Source organism: Temnothorax longispinosus, chromosome 9, assembly GCF_030848805.1.
Source record: "Temnothorax longispinosus isolate EJ_2023e chromosome 9, Tlon_JGU_v1, whole genome shotgun sequence".
NCBI lineage: Eukaryota > Metazoa > Arthropoda > Insecta > Hymenoptera > Formicidae > Temnothorax > Temnothorax longispinosus.
In genome coordinates, this window is record NC_092366.1 from 6913479 (window position 1) to 6937990 (window position 24512).

Here is a 24512-nt window from a genome sequence, read left to right on the forward strand (position 1 = left end):
AAACAAAACGTTTATTATTTAATTGAAAGTAAACCAAAACGTTTATTATTTAATTAAAGAATAAAAATTCTGTTTTATTCACTTTTAATAAAACAATTATTTGTAAATATAGCGACACTATATCATATATTCGTCATATTACTGCAAAATAAAATATATTGATAATAATAAATCATTCGAACAGATTTTATGAATACGTATGATGGCTAAAAACGCGATTGTCATTACATTTTTAATTTATAGAAACATGTTTAGAAGCATTACCCATCAATTCTGAACTAATGTGCAAACAAAAATTATCGTTACAACTTACATGTCGTAAAATTCAAACTATATTAAAAGCAACAAAATCAGAATTAATGGAAACAATGATCAAAGATATTTCTGAAATTATTTGAAATTAAAAATTTCTATTTAACGGTAAAATTCTTCCACCAAACTAGCGAATATATTTTATGACACATGCATTTATTTAAGATGGTGAGACTTTTACCATTTCAAACATAAGTGATAAAGCGTTATTAGTTACTCTATTATTTGGACGCATCTCATAAAGTAATGGACAATCGAAACTTTTGGGATAGTCGATAAGTAACGCTGGTATATTTTCGGTACTAGATAATAGCTCTTGCTTTCTCTCCGGTAACACTAAAAGTGCGTTTGAATCTGTCATATTACATAGTCTATCCTTGTAGAAATTACCCATGTTTAAAGCTTTTTCGATGTTTTTTTCATTGAACCGTAAACATGTCCATGCTAATCTAGGACGATGATGTAAAAGAAATGAGGCGTCTGTCTACAATTTTACAACGTTATAGTAACAGGAACATCTTTCTATCTCGCGATATGTGAAAAAACCTTACCTGAGTTGGTATTGCAGCAGGTTCTGTATTTGCATTGCAATGCAACTTTTTCACAAAGGGCAAAAGGAATATATGCGCGGCAGTCAAAGCGGACATCGGATTTCCCGACAAACATAAGAAATACTTTGTCTCGTAATTGATCTTAGACTTAATCTTAGACTTAATCTTGCAACTTGCTAGTGTCGTTGATTTCCCTGGTTTCATATTTACATTACCTAAAAAAGTAGGTGCAGTTTTGTACTAGGTATATCTTCTTTTTCATAAATTGTTAACTAATGAGAAAAATAAAAAGTACCAAAATGTACATCAGCTTTAAAGTAATTCATTAAAATGTTCTTCAATAAATCCTTATCATTAATAGAGCCTGTCGTCACAAGTATATCTACTTTTTTTAAAGCTTTCTCGATTTTCTCCCGAATAGGCGAAAATCTAGAAAAAGATTAATTACGATGTATTGATTATTTATATATATAATTAATTATAAAGCTACAAAATTAATAATTATTTGTAAATAAAATATCTTGTATGTTTAAAGTCGTAATAAATTTTAAAAGTCCTTACTTATCATTCACAATTCCGAAATCCAAAGAAGAGTAGCCATTATGTTTTAATAATGAGATTAAAGTTATTCTGTTAATATCGTAAGTAAATCCTGGTTGTAAAGGTTCTCCAGGTTCTTGTAAGTTATCGCCGATGGATAACACACCTATAGACAACCGTTTAGCGACTATAACTTTTTTGCACCCGGAAGCTGCCAAGATTCCTATTTCCTCTGGGCCAATACGTGTAGATTTCTTTTGAATAATATTCTTTTTTTTGCCACATATGTCGAAACCTATAGGTCTTTAAAATAGATATACAGACAAATAAATTAACTGTTTTGGTAAATAGAAATAGAATTTTTATCGTATGGAAATTATTAAGTTTGTACTTAATGTTTTGTCCGTGTTGTGGTTTAATCATTATCTCAATATACTTGCTGTCGCCGTTCGGGGTTCCTTCTAATGGCTTTGTATCCTTCACTTGTACAACCGCTGTTGCCCCTGCAACCGGATAGAAATGGCAATTAATTCGTCACTGTAAATGAATCAGCGTAATGTAAATTATAATATATACCTTCGGGAATAGGCTCTCCACTGTTTACCCATACGCATGTTCCAGGTTGAAGCGGAAGCGGAGGAAACTGAAAAAGTTTTGTTTAATTCTAGTTAATTTGAATAATTGTAGGTTGTTACATATTACACACATGTATGGTGCGTCTGATTCAACTTACTCCATTTTCTCCTTCCTGCACTCTTCTCAATCCTTTTCCATCTTTTACCGACACTGCGTACCCATGCTTACAGGAAGTTCTAAATGGTGGCACGGGACAATTCGGATGTACGTCTTCACATAGTATTCTGCCATAAGCATCCTTTATCTTCACCGATTCATGATTTATTTTATCCATCCCTGCTTGTGCTACCTTATTCAATATCTTCAATGCATCTTCTAAAGGAATTGTGGGAAACAATTCCTTATGGAAATTGTTTGGATTATTGTTCATATTCTGTAAATATATTTAACTTTGTACATGCATATATACAATATTAAAACATTATTTATCATGCAGAGTATCTTAATTCTGTAAGTGATGAACATGAAGAAGTAAGTAGACGACGAAGAGGATTTCTCAAGATTTTCATTCGCATCCTTATCTTTTCCCTATACAAACATATTTCGTAGCCAATATTGTCTTATAAATTTGTTATAAATTATAAATTTTAACGTAGACGGTATTTTACCTGCTCTGGAAAATCATTATCTCTGCTTGCAGATGATGCAATATCAGAAAGTGAAAAATGTTGAGTTTCTCGTTTACCCACCAAATGCATCGCATTCATTAATATATCTGAAATAGCTGCCATACATTTTTCTCTATCTTCGTGTGTGCCAGACAAATTTATGAATAACGTTTTATTGCGTATTCCACATCTAGTTCTGATAGTAAATCAATTGTAAGAGTTGCAAGGTTAAAGAATGCAACGTAAATTGAAAATAAAAGTTTACCTGTGACGCATAATCTCCTCCAGTTTTTTTTCTATGTTTGTCATCAAATTTGTTAATTCTGTAGACAGTTCTTTGCGATCAACAGTGACACTTTCAATCGCTTCATTTGCACATTGTCTCTCAGTAAAGTCAACGTCACCAATGATGAAAATAATATCAGTTTTGTTATTTGTTGAAAGTAATTCTTTCTATGTCATATTAATAAAGGAAAATTAAAGAAAAATACAAGTATTTATTATACGTATTTACTGTGCGCACAATTACCGTTATGATAGTTTTATCTGGGTTTACAATATTAATAATATCGACTATTTTTGCGTTAGGTATATATGTTACCACCTCTCGAATAATCTCTTCAACTTTCACATTGGATCGTGGGTCTAAAATATCTTCACTTTCTTTTAAGTTATTTGTATCTGTCATATATACTAAATAAACACGATACAATTATTAGGTTTTTAACAAATTTAATATAATAATGCCATTACGTTTAAAGATATATGTAAATTTTGTTGTAATTTGTACTCTTCAATATTTACGAGTAGTTGTTAAACGTGACTCTATAATAAGACTCTACGTGAGAATTTTTTTCAGTATCATGTTGTTCATAGACTGATTTATTATTATAGATATAGATATTAAATAAGATACGTTAATATATTTTTAATGTACAAATATAATGCTTTAACTAATTTTAAATGTTTTGACTAAAACATTTCTGGTTAGAATAGAGTATTTAAAAATGTACTTATGGCATATTATATATGCCATATATTTACATGAATATAATAATATGAGGAATATATGTATATAATGGTACATACGAGTTATAATTTCAGCTCTTATTGTCTTTTCGGACATCTTTCCGTGTTTGCTGATACTCGCCGCTCTATTTTTGCCTTTTCTTCCGTATGTTTGATATCTGTTGCCACGTTCGTCAACTGAGCCGACGAATTTTATCTAACAGTCGAATTGATGTACGGGAAAGTTTTGTGATAAGGGACTGTTTATATTATTGTCCTTTCTCAGCATTGAAATTGTATTCGACAATGTCGATTTTGTTTTTAAATATATATATAACTTATTGTTGGTTCTCTTTGAATCAGAAAGCCAATTTTATCGAGCATAAATTATATGCAATATCTTAAAATCTTGAAAAATCTTCGTAATAATCACAATAAAAAATGATAATATAAATTGACACGAGAGAAATATACAATAACGACAGAATTAATAATTTATGCCTTTTTATATTAGAAATTTAAAAGGAATACATTGCAATAAATACAATAGTCGTTGCAGTATTAGGAAAAATTTTTAATTAAAAATACAACTATTGTTATATACGTTAAAAAGAAAACTCAAAGCAACAGGATTCCAGATATGCTGTTATGCTTTTAACGTATTTATTATATTTTTAATATATTAATGCGCATTACTATATTATTCTATATTTATACAAACAGGTTCAAAAGTATGAAACTTCAATTCTGAAATAATGTGATAACGGAAATTATCTCATTATAATCTACATATTGTAAAATTAAAAATATAATATATAAAAAGCAATGAAATCAGAATTGATGGAAACAATGAACACATAGTACTTGTGATATAGTACTTGTGATGTAAAATTTATAGAATCTAGCTTTATTTAACGGTTCTTCCGCGAAACTCGCGATATACTTTATGAAGCATGCACTCGTGATGATGAGACTTTTACGACTTCAAACTTATAAAAGTAAAAATAAGTAATAAAGCGTTATTAGTTTCTCTATTTCAAAAGATGCATCTCAAGTAACGAATGATAGACATTTTTGGGATAGTCAACAAGTGACGCGTTCATATTGTTGGTTTCAAATAGCGGTTCTACATTCTGCTCTGTCGTTGGTAAGAGGTAAAATGCGTTTGAACCTATCATATTGCACAGTGTATCCTTGTAGCGATTATTCGTGTTGATAGCCCTTGCGACGTTTTTTTTATTGAGCCATCGTAAACATGTCCACGCTATTCTACGACGATGATGTAAAAGGAACGAAGCGTCTGTCTACAATTTTACAACGTCATATAGTAACAGGAATATCTTTCTATCTCGCGATATGTGAAAACAACTTTACCTGAGTTGGTATTGCAGCAGGTTCTGTATTTGCATCGCAATGCAACTTGTTCACAAAGGGCAAAAGGAATAGATGCGCGGCAGTCAAAGCGGACATCGGATTTCCCGAAAAACACAAGAAATACTTCGTCTCGTAATTGATCTTAGACTTAATCTTGCAACTTGCTAGTGTCGTTGATTTCCCTGGTTTTATATTTACATTACCTAAAAAAGTAGGTGCAGTTTTGTACGAGGTATATCTTTTTTTTCATAAATTATTAACTAATGAGAAAAATAAAAAGTACCAAAATGTACATCAGCTTTAAAGTAATTCATTAAAATGTTCTTTAATAAATCCTTATCATTAATAGAGCCTGTCGTCACAAGTATATCTACTCTTTTTAAAGCTTCCTCGATTTTCTCCTGAATAGACGAAGATCTGGAAAAAGATTAATTACGTATTGATTATTGATTATTGATGTATTGATTATTTAAAATTAATTATTAAAGCTACAAAATTAATAATTATTTGTAAATAAAATATCTTGTATGTTTAAAGTCGTAATAAATTTTAAAAGTCCTTACTTATCATTCACAATTCCGAAATCCAAAGAAGAGTAGCCATTATGTTTTAATAATGAGATTAAAGTTATTCTGTTAATATCGTAAGTAAATCCTGGTTGTAAAGGTTCTCCAGGTTCTTGTAAGTTATCGCCGATGGATAACACACCTATAGACAACCGTTTAGCGACTATAACTTCTTTGCACCCGGAAGCTGCCAAGACTCCTATTTCCTCTGGGCCAATACGTGTAAATTTCTTTAGAATAATATCCTTTTTTCTGTCACATATGTCGAAACCTATAGGTCTTTAAAATAGATATACAGACAAATAAATTAACTGTTTTGGTAAATAGAAATAGAATTTTTATCGTATGGAAATTATTAAGTTTGTACTTAATGTTTTGTCCGTGTTGTGGTTTAATCATTATCTCAATATACTTGCTGTCGTCGTTCGGGGATCCTTCTAATGGCTTTGTATCCTTCACTTGTACAACTGCTGTTGCCCCTGCAACCGGATAGAAATGGCAATTAATTCGTCACTGTAAATGAATCAGCGTAATGTAAATTACAATATATACCTTCAGGAATAGGCTCCCCACTGTTTACCCATACGCATGTTCCAGGTTGAAGCGGAAGCGGAGGAAACTGAAAAAGTTTTGTTTAATTCTAGTTAATATTTTAATAATTGTAGGTTGTTACATATTACACACATGTATGGTGCGTCTGATTCAACTTACCCCATTTTCTCCTTCCTGCACTCTTCTCAATTCTTTTCCATCTTTTACCGACACTGCGTACCCATGCTTAGAGGAAGTTCTAAACGGTGGCACGGAACAATTCGGATGTACGTCTTCACATAGTATTCTGCCATAAGCATCCTTTATCTTCACCGATTCATGATTTATCTTATCCATCTTTGCCTGTGCTATCTTATTCAATATCTCCAATGCATCTTCTAAAGGAATTGTGGGAAACAATTCCTTATGGCAATTGTTTGGATTATTGTTCATATTCTGTAAGTATATTTAACTTTGTACATGCATATATACAATATTAAATCATTATTTATCATGCAGAGTATCTTAATTCTGTAAGTGGTGAACATGAAGAAGTAAGTAGACGAAGAAGAGGATTTCTCAAGATTTTCATTCGCATCCTTATCTTTTCCCTATACAAACATATTTCGTAGCCAATATCATCTTATAAATTTGTTATAAATTATAAATTTTAACATAGACGGTATTTTACCTGCTCTGGAAAATCATTATCTCTGCTTGCAGAAGCAGATGATGCAATATCAGAAAGTGAAAAATGTTGAGTTTCTCGTTTACCCAGCACCAAATGCATCGCATTTATTAATATATCTGAAATAGCTGCTATACATGTTTCTCTATCTTCGTGTGTGCCAGACAAATTTATGAATAACGTTTTATTGCGTATTCCACATCTAGTTCTGATAGTAAATCAATTGTAAGAGTTGCAAGGTTAAAGAATGCAACGTAAATTGAAAATAAAAGTTTACCTGTAACGCATAATCTCCTCCAGTTTTTTTTCTATGTTTGTCATCAAATTTGCTAATTCTGTAGGCAGTTTTTTGCGATCAACAGTAACACTATCAATCGCTTCATTTGCATATTGTTTCTCAGTAGATTCAACGTCACCAATGATGAAAATAATATCAGCTTCGTTATTTATACACGAAAGTAATTGTCCCTATGTCATATTAATAAAAAAGAAAATTAAAGAATAATACAATCATTTATTTTACGTATTCACTCTGCGCACAATTATTACCATTATGATCATTTTAACTGGGCTTATGATAATAATATCGACTATTTCTGTGTTAGGTATATATGTTACCATCTCCAGAAACTTTTCATATTTTGCCTTAAAATTTTCAAATGATGGTTCGTTTAAAGAATCTGCATTCTGGTCTAAGTCAAATGTATCTGGTTTACATTCTAAATAAACGCGATAAAATTATTAGACTTTTAAAAATATAATAACGCCATTACGTTTAAAGATATGTATGTGTGTGTGTGTGTGTGTGTGTGTGTGTGTGTGTTTTGTTATAGTTTACTTTTGTACTGCATAGGTTTATTTATTATTATACATTTTAAATAAGGTATTTTATTATATTTCTAATGTATAAACATAATGTTTTAACTAATTTTATATGTTTATACTGAAACATTTCTGATTATATTAAGGTACTTAAAACTGGACTTTATCATATTATTATATTTGTGAAATATTTACAAGGACATAATACATGAAGAATACATATTATATTACGGTACATACGAATTATAATTTTAACTCTTATTGTCATTTTAGCCTTTTCTGACATCTTTCCGTGCTTGCTGATATTTGCCGTGCTACTCTTGTGTCGTTTCTTCAGTATGTCTGATATCAATTGTTGTTTGTTGGCTGAGGTAATGTTATCTAATAGTCGAATTGATGTACGGGAACATTTTGCGATGAGGTATACTGTTTATACTTTTGTCTTTTCTCAATATTGACTTTGTGTTCGACAATGTCGATTTTGTTTTTAAATTTAACTTTATTGTTAGTGAGATTCTCTTTGAATCGAAAAACCAATTTTGCCGAACGTAAATTATACGCGATATCTTGAGAATATTAAAATCCTTAGAATAAAAAATGATAATTTTATTCTAACTTTTAAATTTGAATACCTATGACAACTTTATATATATATATATATATATATATATATATATATATATATACACATATTAAGACAAATTTAATTAAAAGTGCAACTATTATTACATTTGAGAAGAAAACTCAAAGCAACAAAATTTCAGATATGTTCTTGTGGTTTTAACATATTTATTATATTTTCAATACATTAATAATGCATTACTATATTATACATATATTATAATACAATAATATAATAATAATACATAGTATATGAACAATGTGTCATAAATTGTATATATGTGTATATTAAACATATGTAATACATATGTACAATATATGTGACATATTATATATATTACAACATAACAAATACATTTTTTATATATAAAAGAAAGAGAATGCAGATATAAGAATAAAGTAATAAATGTATATTTAAATAAAATAAAATAAAAATAACTGTTGTCATATGTAACTAAAATAATGCTCAAATGCGTTACAATTAAAATTATAACATTTGTATACATGTCTAGTTAACCATCAGTTATTGGAAATTATAAGTTGTTTAATTGTAAATTAATCAAATAATAGATAATTATTTGAAATAAAATAAAACGCTTATTATTTAAATAAATATTAATAATTATTATTTAATTAAATAATAAAAATTCTGTTACATTTATTTTTAGTAAAACAGTTGTTTGTGAAAATACACATATACACTACATCATATATTTGTTATATTATAACAAATTAAAATTTGAGCATTTTTTAAAAAAATTGTATGAGGACTTATGATACATGAAAATTGCGAAAATCTATTATTACATTCTAAATTTATAGAAGCATTTTCAAAAGTATTATCCATCAATTCTGATATAATGTGCAAACGCAAATTATCTAGTTACAATCTACGTATAGTATAATTAAAAACTATATAAAAAGCGATAAAATCAAAATTGATGAAAACATTGATCATACAATATTTTTGAAATTACTTGAAATTTAGAATATTTATTCTTGCAATCATGTATGATGATGAGATTTTTACGACTTTAAACTTAAAAGTAAAAATAATTAATGAAGCATTATTAGATTTTGTATTTATGTTGTACTTTTTCTAGAGTTTTATTAGATCTTAGACGATAAGGTAATAGACTTATTAACTTTCTGGGATAGTCGATAAGTAATGCCGTAGTATTATTGGTTTTAGGTAGTAGCTTTTCATCTTGCTTTCTCTTTGGTAATAGTAAAAGTGCGTTTGAACATACCATATTACATAGTTTATTCTTGGAGAAACTATCCATCCCGGAAGCTTTTGTGATTTTTTTTATATCATCGAACTCTAAATCTGCCCACGCTAATCTACGACGATGATGTAAAAGAAACAAAGCGTTTCTCGGGTTTGTCTACAATTTTATAACAACGTAACAATAGGAGGTATATTTTACTATTACGCAATATGTATAAGAACAATCTTACTTGAACTGATATTGCAACAGGGTCTGCAGATAAATCGCAATGCAACTTGTTCACAAAGGGCAAAAGGAACATATGCGCGGCAATGAAAGCGGATGTCGGATTTCCTGACAAACATAAGAAATACTTTGTCTCGTCATTGAACTTGCAACTTGCTAGTGCCGTTGACTTTCCTGGTTTTATATCTACATTACCTAAAAGAGCGCGTACAATTATACCATGTTTTTATATATACAATGATATACAATGTATTGAATGTATTTATAGGTATGCATGTTTTCTTTTTGATAAATTGGTAATTAAAGTAATTATAATGAGAAAAATAAATGGTACCGAAATGTATTTCGGCTTTCAAATATTTCGTTAAAATGATCTTCAATAAATCTTTGTCATTAATAGAGCCTGTCGTCACAAGTATATCTACTCTTTCTAAAGCTTTCTCGATTTTCTCCCGAATAGACGAACATCTAGAAAAAATAAATCACTATGTATTAAGTATTTAATTAATTATAAAGTAACAAAATTAATAATAATTTTAAGTATATAGAATATTATATAGCAATATATAATAGCTTGTGTATTCGAAGCTAGAATAATTTTTAAACGCCCTTACTTATTATTTACAATTCCGAAATCCAAAGGAGAGTAGCTATTATGCTTTAGTAATGAGATTAAAGTTATTCTGTTAATGTCATAGACAAATCCTGGTTTTAAAGGTTCTCCAGGTTCTTCTAAATTATCGCCGATGGACAATACACCCATAGACAACTGTTTAGCGACTGTAACGTTTTTACAGCCGCAAGCTGTCAAAAGTCCTATTTCTTCTGGGCCAATACGTGTAAATTTCTTTAGAATAATATTATTTTTTTTGGAACATATGTCGAAACCTATAGGTCTTTAAAATAGATATACAGACAAATAAATTAACTGTTTTGGTAAATAGAAATAGAATTTTTATCGTATGGAAATTATTAAGTTTGTACTTAATGTTTTGTCCGCTGTTTGGTTCAATCAATATTTCAATATACTTGCTGTCGTTGTTCGGGGATTCTTTTAATGGTTTCGTATCCTTCTCTGGAACAACTGCGGTTGCTCCTATAATCGGATACGGCAGTTAATTTCTTTACTATAAATAGATCAGCTTAATGTATAATCACTTACCATTGGGAATAGGCGCTCCATTATTCACCCATACGCATGTTCCAGGTTGAAGCGGAAGCGGAGGAAACTGAAAAAGTTTCGTTTAATTCTAGTTAATTTTAATAATTGCAGGTTGTTACATATTTTATACATATATGTATGTGCGTCTGATTCAACTTACTCTATTTTCTCCTTCCTGCACTCTTCTCAATCCTTTTCCATCTTTTACCGACACTGCGTATCCATGCTTATAGGAAGTTCTAAATGGTGGCACGCAACAATTCGGATGTACGTTTTCACATAGTACTCTGCCATAAGCATCCTTTATCTTCACCGATTCATGATTTATTTTATCCATCCCTGCCTGTGCTACCTGATTCAATATGTCCAATGCTTCTTCTAAAAGAATTGTGGGGAACAATTGCTTGTGGCAATTGTTTGGATTATCATTCATATTCTGTAAGTATATTTAATTTTGTATATGTATGCATATTTATATATATATATAATGTTATAAAATCATTATTTATTGTATAGAGTGTTTTACTTCTGTAAGTGATGATTGCGAAGATGTAAGCGAAACAGAGGATGTCTCAAGATTTTCATTCGCATTCTTATCTTTTCCCTATGCAAATAAATTTCGTAGTCTATATTATCTTATAAATTTGTTACAAATTATCAATTCTAACAAAAGTTTTTCTAACAGTATTTTACAATTTCAACAGTATTTTACTTAATAAAAACAAGATACATACACTCGATAATAGCAAAGCTAAAAAAAGTTGAACGGTCAAAATTCGAGCAAAAAAATTTTATATGTTAGTTTAAAATTAAAATTTAATAAAAATATGTATATATATATAACATTTACATTTCGACCATGGTCTTCTTCAGAACGTTCTAATCGATAAAAGTATTTTACCTGTTTTGGAAATTCATCATTGAAAGAGCATGCAATGTCAGATAATGAAGGACGTTGAGTTTCGTTTTCATGTATCAAATGCGTCATATTCGGCAGCATATCTAAAATTGCTGTAAAGCACTCTCTTTTATCGTTGTTTAAGCCAGACAAATTAATGAATAACGTCTTGTTGCGTATTCCATATCTAGTTGTGAGAATAAATAAATTGTAAGAGTTACAAAATTAAAGATTACAACGTAAATAAAAATAAAAGTTTACTTATAATGCGTAATCTCCTTCAGTTTTTTTTCCATGTTTGTCATCAAATTTATCAAATCTGTAGATAGTTTTTTGCGATCAACAGTAACAGTTTCAATCGCTTCATTCGCATATCGTTTCTCAGTGGATTCAACGTCACCAATGATGAAAATAATATCAGCTTTGTTATTTGTACACGTTGAAAGTAATTTTTTCTACGTCATATTAATAAAGGAAAATTAAAGACTAATAATATAAATATTTGTGATATATATTTATTGTATGTATATTTACCGTTATAATAATTTTAACTGGTCTCACAACTGTGATATCAACCACTTCTACGTTGGGTGTATCTGCTATTATCTGGAAAAACTCTTCATATTTTACATTGAAGCGTGGATCTAAAAGATCTTCACTTTCTTCCGAATCAATCGTACCTGATTGATGTACTAAATGAACACGATAGAATTATTAGACTTTTAAAAATGTAATAATACGTTTAAAGATACGTGTATATTTTATTATAATTTGCTTTCTTTTTCCAATATTTACGAATAGCTGTTAAACGTAACTCTATAATAAAAATATACGCGTGAGGATGCTTTTCGATATTATACTGTATACTTATTTATTATTACCTTTATTAGGATATAATAGTTCAATTAAATTTAAATGTCTTATATAAAGCATTTCTGATTATAATCGTGTATTTAAGAAACGGATTTTGTTATATTATTTGTGCAATATTTACAAGGATATAATACATGAAGAATACATATTATGATACGTACAAATTACAAATTGTGCTCTTATAGCCATTTCAGACATCTTTTCGCTTTTCTATATTTGCTACACTCGCCGTGGTACTTGTGCCGTTGAATGTTTGATCCCAATCACTATACGTTCCTCGACTGAGCTAACAGTCGAAATGATGTACGGCAACGTTTGGGATAAGATACGTACACACACTGTTTACATTTTTTCCCTCTCTTAATATTGAAATTGTGTTCGACAATGTCGATTCTGTTTCTAAATATAATTTGAAAATTTTCTCGAACCGAAAAACCGATTCTGCTGAGCCTAAATTATACGCGATGTTTTATAATCTTTACAATAAAAAATGCTAAATATTTTGTAATGTTTAATTTTTGCAAGAATCTGGTGATTCTTGATATAAGTGTAGGTATTTGTGATTTTTGTCACAAATATCGCAGTAAATTAGTGGAAAAGTCGAGAGAAATATTGCCAAATATCGTCGTATTTTAGCTGCAAGCTTAAAGAATACGTGCATAAAACGTATAAAATTAATATCAATAAATAACTTGAAAATTTGAAACAATTAAACAAGAAAAAAAAAATTCAAAACATGTATATTTATAAATACATGTATTAGAAATAATGAGTTAATACGTGTTAAGTCGTAAATAGAGAAATATATTCAATATATTAGAGACTGATCATTTATTATGTTTTATAGAAAATTAACATTAAATTGTATCGTTTGTAAAAATTTCGTCGCGATTGTTCTTGCAGCGCGGTGATCGCGCATATCATAAAAGACGATAAACCGTCGTCGTCAAGATATTTAAAAATTATAAAACATTCTCTGTTGCTTGTTCCCCAAATATTATTCGTTTTGCTAACGATATTTTCCATAAAGGCCTATTGTCTCGTATTCGGAATTTTAAATTGATAGGAGATACATATCTTTTATGATATAAAAGATTATAGGTGTGTAATAATAGGTGTTGAAATTTATAATATAAATTTCAACACCTATTATTGCTCGAAATTTGGCCTTTTTTAATTGTTTTTGCTACATATCTTTTATTTGAAACAACTCAGACAGCGCGCATGTCCAATAGCGGGACATAAGGCGTCTAAAAGATGTCTTTTGGCTAAAATACGTCTTATGTCCCGATTTTGGACTTTGTGCTGTCTGGGAAGTGTGAAAGTGAAAGAAAAAAGTAAGAGAGGGAGAAAGGGCTATTAGATATTTACATATAATATAAATATATTTTACATATAATACACAACAAAATTATGTTTTATCGGCAGTGTCGGAAAATGAAGTGGCTACGTAGTACTAATTTCGAAAATGGATGTACTGGCGGTAGCGTACATCAGGGGCTTTCGACAGTCTCACGAAAAAGGCCGGGATGGCCTCTCTCAAGGCCAATTTCACCAGCCACGGTTAGCTTAACCGACGGTTAAAGTTAGCAGGATTGACCAATAGAAATAAATCCACCCTGCTAACTTTAATCGTCGGTTAAGCCAACCGTGGTTGGTGAAATTGGCTCTCAGGCTTCTATCTGCCGGAGGTAATCGTGAATCGTAAATCGCGGGTGTGCAACGGTCGCAGCGCCATCCGTTGGCGCGGGCAGAACGGGGCACGGCGGAGCTTTCGCGCGGCGCTGCGAAGCGGCGCGCGACTCGCGCCCCCGCCCGCCCTTTTCCCGTCTCGCTGTCGGTCGGTCGTCGTCGTCGGTCGGGCCGTCTGGCGGCGCGGCCAGTAGCAGCTGACCGATTGGAGCGTACGGAGTTCGGAGTTCGGAATGGTTCCTTCCGCCCTCGCCTCGCAGTCCTCGCGCTCGTGCGTGTCCGCGTAAGCTCGTGCGTTTCTCGGCGGGGTCCGTCGACCGTCTCACGACGGTCGACGCGCGTCGCGTGTGATCCGAGAAAATAAAAAGCAAAGCCGGCGCCGCGACGAGGAACGAGGAGATCCGCGAGGACGCCGCATCTTCTGCGTCGATTGCGAAACTGGTGAAAGGCGCGCGCGACACGCGGGACGAGGACCACGACTACCACGACTACGACGAGGCTGACACGGCCGCGGCGGTCACGACGGGTCACGGCTGGAATTGCCACGGTTAACGGTACGCCGGGTAAGTAGCGATCTTCGTTTCGCCCTTCTTCTCTCGCGAGCGTGACCGCGAGATTCGCCGCCGATCTTCGTCCGCTACAGCTGGCGCGATTCGCCGACTCCGAGACTACTCCGAGATTCTCGCCGCTACGGAAAGTTTTTGACGTCTATACTTTCCCCGGCAAGTTTCTCGCGACGTTCGCGGGGAATCGTCCTATTTATATGTATGATGTACAATATGTACATGACGCTCGCGAAACGGCATGTACGATCGCACGACGCTCCGCTCGCGAGTCGCGATTCCGTGGCGCGATCAGTTGTATTACGTCGCAATTTTCGTCCTCACAGAGACGGTGCGTGCGTGCGTACGTGCGTGCGTGCGTCAAACCAGCCGGCAGCCGCGCGCATACGAGACTTTCGCGTTCTCGCGACTCCGCGACTCCGCGACTCCGGGGTGACTGACACCTGATGCGTCGATGACCGTGCCATGCGTGGAAATATAGGATCCGTTCGCTGAATGGCGCGGCGCGTCTCGCGGGACGTGTCACGCGAAAAGATCGCGCGCGCCGTTTTATTTTTGTCCGACGACAAAAACCCGCGCCGCATCCTGGCGTCTCGACGCGACGCACGACGCACGACCGTTCGCGTTACGTAAATAGGCTTTTTTTTCGCGCGGTGGCGAAGAGGACGTGCGATCCGGAGAAAGCGTCAGATGGCGTCGCGTCTTTCCGGAGTGGACTCGCGCGGCGAGTCGCGACTTCCTGGACCGACGGCCTCGACGGGGCCGACAAACGCATATTCGCGAGTGACGACCGACAATTTCAAGGATGTATTTTTGTAAATGTATATTTTGTACTTGATGCATTCGTAGATAAACATTCCAAATTGCTGTGCTCGTTTATACATTTTATATATTTGACGCAATTTTTACGTATATTCAACACCGGAAAGTATATCGTCGACCCTGCGATTTGAAATTCTAACGTTTGTATCTCGGCATTTTAAATTCTAACGCGCGCGCGTATCTTAGAATTTTAAATTCTAAATATATCGTATCATAGGTAAAACACACGCGCGCGCGCTGAATATGGCTTGTCAGTCATTGATAAGTGCGGCCTTATGTATGAAGGGGTTTCAGCATTGAACGCAACATTAAAATAATAAATAAACATTTACACGTTATGGACAAAATACTATCATTATAACAATACAATATAAAACATTAATTTTCTCTTATCAGCTTTTTTCGTGAATTTTTTTTTATCAACGTTTCGCGGACTATTTAGCTGATATCCATCGATTTTTAATTTTACACGAAATAACAATATATACTTTTATTCACGGCTAGAATTCTGAGACTTTATTTTCGACGTAACGTATTTGCGAGTTGTTTTTATATGAATTTTTATGGGAGAATTGTGCGGCTACAAACGGAAAGAATCATTAATAAGTTGAAATTATCTGAGTTTTAATAACTTTATTTCTTTGTTAAGAATTGATAGTGCCTTAATTGAAATGTCGAAGCAATCCGTAATAGAGTTCTAAAACATAAACGATTGTTTGATGATGCGAATGAAACTTCTGAAAACGTTAAATTAAATATAACGAAACTTCATTATTCATCTAAATTGACTTTACTTTTCTGAAGTTTGGATTCAACGTTTAATCGTAAGGATAGTTAGCGTTAAATGTTATACAGTTTTGGCCAAGTATATACGATGATTTTCTCGGAAATATTGTTCGGGGGAAAAACGGGCAGCAAGAAATGCAAATTTGTCGAAGAATCTATAAGTAAAAATTAAAAATATACGAGACGGGATTCTGAAACATCCTGTGTGAACAAGATTTAATTACTGTAAAGAGAAACTCTCTAGCTAATTCTGTAATTCCCGGCGAGGGATTTTTGAATGAAGCTATTTCACGATATTACATTAGCATTTCGTGAGTAATTTTATGCAGATATTTCGGGCATTTTAGACATTTGTACAAACATTTGTCGAGCATATTTCAACGGTTGGCGTTGTGCAGTTCCGGTGCTAATCGATTATACTATATGGGCAAAATGTTTACACGCTTGTTATCCGTTAATTTCTGTTGTAAATAATCTCATTAATAATTATTATTCATTAATTTCAGAACAATACAATTTGTTACCGATAATTTTTATATACTTCACCGTTACTTTATTTATTATTATAGAAACATGTAGCTTTAAAGATCTTTCAGACGTCAAAACTAATCTTACTATTTAATTTAAAAAGGTAAATAAAATTTACCTTCATTATTTGTAGAAGTAAAAGAATATAAAGTATACTGTTAGATTTCACAGATCAGTGTCAGCGAAAATGCAAGTTAAAAATTAAACAGAGATCGGATCGCGGAAAATCAGATGTGCACTGTCGTGGAACTGCGCGCTTATTAACTATATTAATTTATCTTACTAATTTATCTCGATGGACGCTGTTGTGAAATAAAGAGATAGTAATCTATAAGCCGGGAGGGAGGAGAATCGAGGATTTAATTGAAAATACGTGTACACTTTCATCTTACGAAACAAAAGCTCGTTGGCACATCTTCCGTGGTGCCGAAGGAGTATCGTAAATTATTCTCGTCGCGCCGCAAAGTTGAGTCTCTCGTTACAATATTGTACGTCGTATGAAAGACGCGATGAAGCTCGGGCGGTACGCAAAATATATACGCGGCGCGTAACACACACGCACACACATGTACACACACACAACGCTGGACTGCACTGCGGCACGGTAAGTCAATATCATAAACGTAATACGGGCTGGCGAGCAAAAACAATAGTGGTCAGCCTGACAAGAAGAGTGAAATAATCCAAACGGAAAACCGCCGAGTCGTTTTCCGCAGGCTTATCGGAAATGTATCTGCGTTTGTATCTTCATCGTGCGATTATTCCGCAAAGGAAGCGCAATTACAAAGTATATTCCACCTGATTACGGATAACCTGCAATCACGTTTACTGCTCTTTATCGGAGTATATCCGTTTTGTGAAACGAGCGGCGAGATTTTTTTTTCCTTTTTTTGTTATCTTTTTGCTGTACGACTCGCCGGTTTCCTCTCTTCCGATGTCGCTCTCTCGGTCGTACATCGAGCCGAGCCGCATAGAAAATGCTGGTTTTGTATCAACGATTTTCACTCCTCGGGAAACTAAACGCGTGCAATTGAAAAAGAAGTTTAATAACGCTTTTCACGTTTCTTAAAAAATGAAAAGTCACTTTCGAGCGTCTTTAATATCGTTTATAAAGCATGCAATATATATAAAGATTACCTACTATTATATTTCCGCATTTCTTTTATTCGTACTCCACGATAAGAATAATTAACTGTATTCGTATGTGTCAGGAAGAGCTTATCACGGTGGCTTAAGGATTATTTTTTTATTGTTCCAATGCAACAGCGTTTTACTTCATTGCGGTTTTATACAAACCGTAGATAAATTACTATTTTTATCGTGCACTATATATGTGCTATCCTAAACATACTGTTTAAAAAGCCTCGTTATCTGATAAAATTTATGATGATACATATTTCATCTTCGTAACATGATAATATCCGTCGTGAAGCAGGACTGGGATAATTGGTAGGTCAATAACGCCGCGAAATGTTATTACGGGCACAACGATAATAATGAGTGTACGTCCAGCTAGATACGTGAAACCTGCGAGCATACGTAACTAATTGACCCATTTAATCGCGCGAACAATGCGTCAAACAAAACATTAAAACGAAACCTATCCGTGTCTCGTAGCAATTTGCTCTCGCAGGTGCTTGAATAATTTGCTCTCTGAAAATTGGATTGTGACGAGCGCAATATATGTATGTTATTCTATCGCTAGAGAGTAACTGTGCTGTGTTATATTGCTACAAGGAATATGGAGGAGAATTTCATTTATCTTGAAAAACTCAATACATTCAAGACAGCGCATTCAATCATCCTCGCTTATCTGCAACATCCGTTAGGTTTATTATTGCAAGAGATTATTCGCGTTCATCCCATAATTAGCTTGATCAATCTTACCTGAACGTTACCTGATAACGACTAGTGCTGGGAGCGTTTCCTATACCGTCGCGTCGGTCGAATAATTGTTGCGATCGTTCCGGGGTGATATACGGAGATCACCCGATAGCGACGAAGGTAAAATAGCGCCGGGCCGTGGATAGCCACCGGTAGCCGGCTATTTCGAATCATTAACGCATATACGCGAAAATCCACAGTGTCCTTGTTTCCGACGTTTGAACACGCGCTACCCAGCCATAAATCAAGACCCCGATCGTCGGGTCGCTACCGACGTGGTGCACCACCACCGTCACCTCCGCGTGAACCGAGCGACACGGCATCGGCATGGCATGGCGCCCCGTGGCCGTGTATTTGCATTCGATACATATACGTGCACGGTACTCCTGGTGCTCGCGGGGTGGGACTCCAGCCAGCCTCTCGTGGGAACCCCTCGGGTTCCAGACCCGAGTTTGTCGAGCAACTTGTTGCGGTGACGACGACGTCTGCGCCCGGACGGATCGAACGTCAGCCGCGTCGTTACGTCACTCTGCCGGGACGGCGCCTTAGCAGTATTCCGGTTCTGCGTTAACGATATATGCCTGTCTAGAATCTTACCTATGAAAGGAGCATGGCGGCAGAGAGATGAGATACCGTAGCTTCCGATTATTCCGAGGCACAATATGAGACGTCCATTATCCGCGCAGGCAGATAATGGTGCATATAGCTGTTAGCCATTATCCGCGCGGGATACATCCGAGTAAATGAAGATGTGAGTGAGGCATTGAGCAACGTAACGAACGCTATAGCGTAACAATGTCGCTAACAACGAAATTCAAAGAGAGAAAAATTATTTCTCGCTACCGAAATTTTGTTCACCAAATGATCCGATCAATTTAACGAGCTTTGCTTCAATGAAAATGATACCGTCATCGGTCGGTCGGTCGGTCGGCGGCGAGCGCGGTTTCCGCGCGGATAATCTCTCGATTAGAGATCGATCGAACCACCGTTAAAACGATTTGCGAAACGCGAATTTGTGGCAAAGAGATCGTGGACGCGCAGCCCCGGCCCGACGCAAACCGCCCGGCCCGGCCCGGCCGCTTTGTAACGCCGAATTCTGCGCGTCGCGTATTCGCCGGCGATCATTCACGGTAGTTCTGTTTCCGATAGTTAAACTCGCTGTGCCTGCCTTACGCACATGACGTAAATCACGCGGGGCGCAATCTCGGTATCTCGTAATTTACGAGGTAAATGACCTCCCGTATACGCCAGTCGCGAGGTCGGCTCGGGTATACAGGGTGTGATTTGAAAAGAGGGTTACGAACTTCAAGGCTTGTGCAACGCTAAGCCTAAATAAGATGGAGACTGCCTTGATGCGAGCGTGTTACACGATACTCGAAGGACGGATGGTTTCCCAGTGTTATTCCGACGGCAGGTGCACCGCATTGTTCTTCTCCGTCCTCTCTCTCTCTTTCTCTCTCTTTCAATCTCTTCTAATTCTCTTTGGAGCGTAGAGATCCATGATCCTTCGAAAATTCGTGGCACGTGCACAACGAACATTTATTTATGTCTGTATGATATCTTTTATCAGTAATGAGTAATATTTGCATCGCGTAAAACTTGACCGCGTACTCTTTAGGAACACTCCGTACTACTAAATGGAAAAAGTTGGAAAAAAGTAAATTGTATGTAAAAAAAAAACTTCAGAGTTTGGTCTCGTCTGGCGTAGAACTGTGCGGATTGAAAATAGGTCAGTCTTTTGATGGCTCTCTAACCAGATTTCCCGTTTCGATACTTCTATTGAGGAAAAATTATTTCATTTTCCAGCAACGAGTATTGTTCCATACAGACTGGAGTAAATCATAAATGCCAGGTTAACATTATAAATAGCTTTGTAATTAAACGGCGAATTTAATTAATTTCTCCGGGGTTAATTAAATTCGCCGGGATCTTTATGCTGTATTATTCATTTTGGTCGAATTTAATTAATTTATTGCCGCATTTTTTTCAAGCGGCCGAAATTTAAATGAAAGAATGGGCGATTGCGAAATTTCTCGACGCGATAATGCGCTACGGAGGCTTCGTCCCGTTTTCCGCGCTAAAATTCTTCGGAACATGCCGGCGGTCGTTAAGCTCGTTAATGAGTCGTCAACGAACGGTCGCGATGTATACGGCGCATCTCTGTCAAATAGGTCATACGCGTTAAATGTACCGCTCGTCATGCGGAGGGCGGTCATGAAATATTCATCGCGACGACGGAATCGTGGTGTATTTATTTTTTAGCTCGCCGTCGGGTCCCGCGAAAAAATCTCCTGCTTACGTCATAACTCCGTACTCGAGAGGCGGAAAAACCCATCAAAAAGTCTTTTTTTTTTTACTTACTTTGTTACATATTGTTTTACATTATAGGTTTTCAGCTCGATCGAATTTATCCTTATCTATTTTTCTAGTTTATTCTGAAAGTGTACGCGTATGAAAGAAACATGATATCGAGCTTTTTCATGAACTCGAAAGGAACATCTTGGTAACTAAAGCTGAAATTACCCAAGATATTTTATCTGTTGTGTATTAAAAAATTATGAGAATAAGTGTCTCTTATTAATGTTTTGCTTAAAAAACTTGATTTCCTTAAATTCCTTTTATTGTAATATTTCGCAGATCCTGAATGTTGGCTCAAACAGGTTTAAGTTCTTAATCTAAAAATGTACTTTGTACAATTATATAAATTTGCAATTATATATATATATATATATATATATATATATATATATATTATTGCAATATGAATTTATCATGTGCAATTAAAGTATTTTTATTAAATAAATATTGATATTTTTTTATTGTCACGTGCAATATTGGAACTTTGGTCATCCGGAACAAGTTCAAAGAACTCATTTTATGATTTATAAAGCTTTTACAGTGGTAAAGAGCTTCAAAATCTAATAGTCACAGTTATTTTCTTTTTTCTTTGACATACGCAATTTAATGTTTGACTGATGCGATTATTATTGCCAGTTAGACACGTCGACTAAAGGCGCATTAGGGACATATCCGAAGCAACGACAAAGCAGACACGAAATGCAATAACATATAACTGCATTCGGGTTACTTAATTCGATTACGTGTACAAGACGCGCGTGCCGCGAATCGCGCATCGAAACCAGTTTCCACTAGCGCACAGTTTCCACTCCACTAATTTCCGTTCGAAAGTGTTCATGGTCACAGGAGAAATGTTGCTTATACATTGCGACAGGATGACGTTATCTTGCGTAACGAAATTGTCGCTCGAGAATCGATTAGCGAGTAATGCTTCTTTAATCAACGATGACTTAAAAGCTTATTCATAGCCGATCATTATTTGACGAGTCATACTCTCAATAATCTTTAATTCATAACTCGTCGATTCACGAATCATTTGTTACCCCTTTGCTGTCTCGAATTAATAGAAAGGCTTTCAGTAAGATGAATAGACGGACAGATTGTGAGGCATCTTGTGTAATTTCGAGTATAAGCCAAGAGCTATCTTACGTTAAAAACTTTTTCAACTTAATGAAAACAACTGCGTTTACAACGTCTTAGTAAACTACGCAATCGAGATAAAAGCAATGATGTGTGAAAACTCGCGCAAGTCTATCTAGCAATGTTTTACATACTTATGTCGACAGATCCACGATCGAAAGGATACGTTCTCTCGGCGACTGATGGAAAGTGGAAAACGAGACAGGATTTCAAACATTTTGTAATTGAAAAGTCAGTAACGCCACGACATTCTTGCGGAACGGAAGTCAACTCCAAATTAAAAAAAACTCCATTTTTTAATTATGAAATGTCATATATGATTTCGTGAAAAGAAACTTGGAATAAGTGAATTAAGAGTAAGTGAAATGTGAAACGTAATATTTCCATGAAATTTATCGGCTTGTGTCAGTTTAGTTAGCGGAAAATATAAAATACTCGTTATTCATGCGAATTTATTTTACCTGACACTCGTCAGAGCGGTTCTCAAAGCGTCGCAGGCATTACCGCGCCATCGCGGCATCGCGCTGTAGAAAACGCTACGTAGTTAATGTAACAACATCAACGCGCAATATGAGACGCGGAGTTTTCTTTCTAGCGAGAGACAGACGGGTCGTATTTCCATCCCGAAAGGAAGTCTCTTAAACGTTAATGTTATGCAAACGCGAAAGATACGACGACGCGACGGGCGGCGGGCGGCAGGTTCGCTTCGTTTCTCGATCTTTTTGTAGCGTTAAGTGTGTCGGATTACAGATAGAACTGTAGAAGTATCGCGCTCGTTCGTTACCGTTGCGGTAATGAAATGAAAACATCAATGGGCAATGAGGAAAGCGAGGATCGCTTTTATACATGGGCGCTGAGCGAAAGTACCAAAGGCGAGTGACGTATATTAAGGCGTGATAAATGGAAGATTATTAGTCATTAGATTACAAAAGGCAGATAAAATTTTGCAGGCTAGTTCTGCATTTTTGTTTTGTCTAACCGACGTCATTTTACGAACTTACGCGCGCGTTGTCGCGTTGTGAAAAACTAATTTATCCTCCTTTCCTTCTCCGGAGGCACGCGGTGAGAATAAATAAATGTCCGAATTAGCGCGCGTCCCGCGAATTTTGCCTCGCCAGCGCGGCGTTGCAAAATTTTTGAATTTTATGTCGTTACAACGCGAAAGTATTTTACCTTTATACGCTTATATACGCGGCGTAAGTACACAAAGTGCGGGCACTCGGAAAAAATGTACCTAGTTGCATAGCTATGAATAGTCACTACAGGAGGTATGCAGGCGGAGTTACGAATATTTCGAGTGTTCGTATTTATTTCGATAAACATTTTTCTCTCGTGTGATTTTAAAAGCTATACAAGTAGAAACGCGTAGAACGAGAGAAATTAATGTCTCTTGGAGTTTTAATTTTCGGAGAGAAATACGTGGCTATTAATTCTGGATTACTCTTGTGCAGAAACCTATGAGTGAGTTCAAATTAGTAAACTACTAAGCGTTAGATTATACAGTGTCTATTAATTATAATTAATTTACAAAGTTTATGAATTAAATAAATAATTGTGAATTTTATATTTTATAATTTATTGGATATTTTACTGTACTATTACAGTAAAAAGTCTACTAAATTCTTATTGTATTATTACGCATTTTAATCCCTTTTTTGAATTTCTGTCAAAGAGTACTTTCATGAATTATCAAGTCTGATCGTGAGTGACGTTTCGCCTCGAGACATTTTAGTGAATTATTAAACGGAAGAAGTAATCTGGGATAAAAGTGTATATATCCATATACAGTTATAAAGAAATAGAAGGTACTTTATATTCCTGATGGCGGAATATTTTGCGTGCAAATTCGTTTGACCTGATTAAAGTTTCATCGGAACTTTACCGGCGACCTGTGTTTACGGTCGTTGGTACAGATTTCCGCGAATGCACACTGAAATCTGCGTGCGAGACTTGCGCTTCGTGTATACGTCGCGTGTTTGCGAAACTCCCTTTGTTTTAAGATATATTTACTCGAGGCACAACCTTACACCCGGGCTAGAATAATGGCTCCATACATCGCGCCATTCGAGGATTAGTATGCGCGCGAGATAAT

General features: G+C 34.9%; 4 protein-coding genes across 8 annotated transcripts in view; 1 reads left to right on the top strand and 3 right to left on the bottom strand.

The window, feature by feature from the left end:
• Positions 1 to 30: 30 nt before the first annotated feature.
• Positions 31 to 3359, bottom strand: LOC139819192 (gephyrin-like). Its single transcript, XM_071788388.1, has 9 exons — positions 2913 to 3359; positions 2648 to 2843; positions 2137 to 2412; positions 1980 to 2046; positions 1795 to 1906; positions 1425 to 1706; positions 1159 to 1292; positions 864 to 1078; positions 31 to 796 (listed from the first exon to the last, which is right to left on the bottom strand). Exons 1-9 carry the CDS (start codon positions 2954 to 2956, stop codon positions 473 to 475), a joined length of 1650 nt encoding a protein of 549 aa, XP_071644489.1. The 5' UTR covers positions 2957 to 3359; the 3' UTR covers positions 31 to 472.
• A 989-nt stretch (positions 3360 to 4348) lies between these two features.
• Positions 4349 to 7518, bottom strand: LOC139819127 (gephyrin-like). Its single transcript, XM_071788316.1, has 9 exons — positions 7092 to 7518; positions 6818 to 7022; positions 6307 to 6582; positions 6148 to 6214; positions 5963 to 6074; positions 5593 to 5874; positions 5313 to 5446; positions 5030 to 5232; positions 4349 to 4959 (listed from the first exon to the last, which is right to left on the bottom strand). The coding sequence occupies exons 1-9, from the start codon at positions 7133 to 7135 to the stop codon at positions 4687 to 4689; spliced, it is 1596 nt and encodes a 531-aa protein (XP_071644417.1). The 5' UTR covers positions 7136 to 7518; the 3' UTR covers positions 4349 to 4686.
• Positions 7519 to 9039: 1521 nt separating this feature from the next.
• LOC139818907 (gephyrin-like) lies at positions 9040 to 13018 on the bottom strand. Its single transcript, XM_071787936.1, has 12 exons — positions 12809 to 13018; positions 12309 to 12466; positions 12036 to 12229; positions 11778 to 11961; positions 11403 to 11480; positions 11037 to 11312; positions 10877 to 10943; positions 10699 to 10810; positions 10329 to 10610; positions 10049 to 10182; positions 9719 to 9909; positions 9040 to 9645 (listed from the first exon to the last, which is right to left on the bottom strand). The coding sequence occupies exons 1-12, from the start codon at positions 12843 to 12845 to the stop codon at positions 9328 to 9330; spliced, it is 2031 nt and encodes a 676-aa protein (XP_071644037.1). The 5' UTR covers positions 12846 to 13018; the 3' UTR covers positions 9040 to 9327.
• Positions 13019 to 14526: 1508 nt separating this feature from the next.
• The window catches only part of Tpst (tyrosylprotein sulfotransferase), a 75546-nt gene continuing 65560 nt past the window's right edge, over positions 14527 to 24512 (top strand). For all 5 annotated transcript variants that reach the window (XM_071787528.1, XM_071787529.1, XM_071787530.1 and 2 more), the window contains exon 1: positions 14527 to 14902. The gene's annotated coding sequence lies outside the window, so the exon portion shown is untranslated. The remainder of the gene's footprint in view (positions 14903 to 24512) is intronic.

Bases quoted from the DNA above. Each gene is read 5' to 3' on its own strand.
- LOC139819192 (XM_071788388.1), bottom strand. From the start codon at position 2,956: ATGACAAACATAGAAAAAAAACTGGAGGAGATTATGCGTCACAG. The intron at 2,844-2,912 runs GTAAACTTTTAT...ATTTACTATCAG, and splicing joins GAGGAGATTATGCGTCACAG to AACTAGATGTGGAATACGCA. The intron at 1,079-1,158 runs GTACTTTTTATT...CTACTTTTTTAG, and splicing joins TAAAGCTGATGTACATTTTG to GTAATGTAAATATGAAACCA.
- LOC139818907 (XM_071787936.1), bottom strand. From the start codon at position 12,845: ATGTCTGAAATGGCTATAAGAGCACAATTTGTAATTT. The intron at 11,962-12,035 runs GTAAACTTTTAT...TCTCACAACTAG, and splicing joins AAGGAGATTACGCATTATAA to ATATGGAATACGCAACAAGA. The intron at 10,183-10,328 runs GTAAGGGCGTTT...TATTTTTTCTAG, and splicing joins TTCGGAATTGTAAATAATAA to ATGTTCGTCTATTCGGGAGA.
- LOC139819127 (XM_071788316.1), bottom strand. From the start codon at position 7,135: ATGACAAACATAGAAAAAAAACTGGAGGAGATTATGCGTTACAG. The intron at 6,075-6,147 runs GTATATATTGTA...ATCCGGTTGCAG, and splicing joins TGGGGAGCCTATTCCTGAAG to GGGCAACAGCAGTTGTACAA. The intron at 5,447-5,592 runs GTAAGGACTTTT...ATCTTTTTCCAG, and splicing joins TTCGGAATTGTGAATGATAA to ATCTTCGTCTATTCAGGAGA.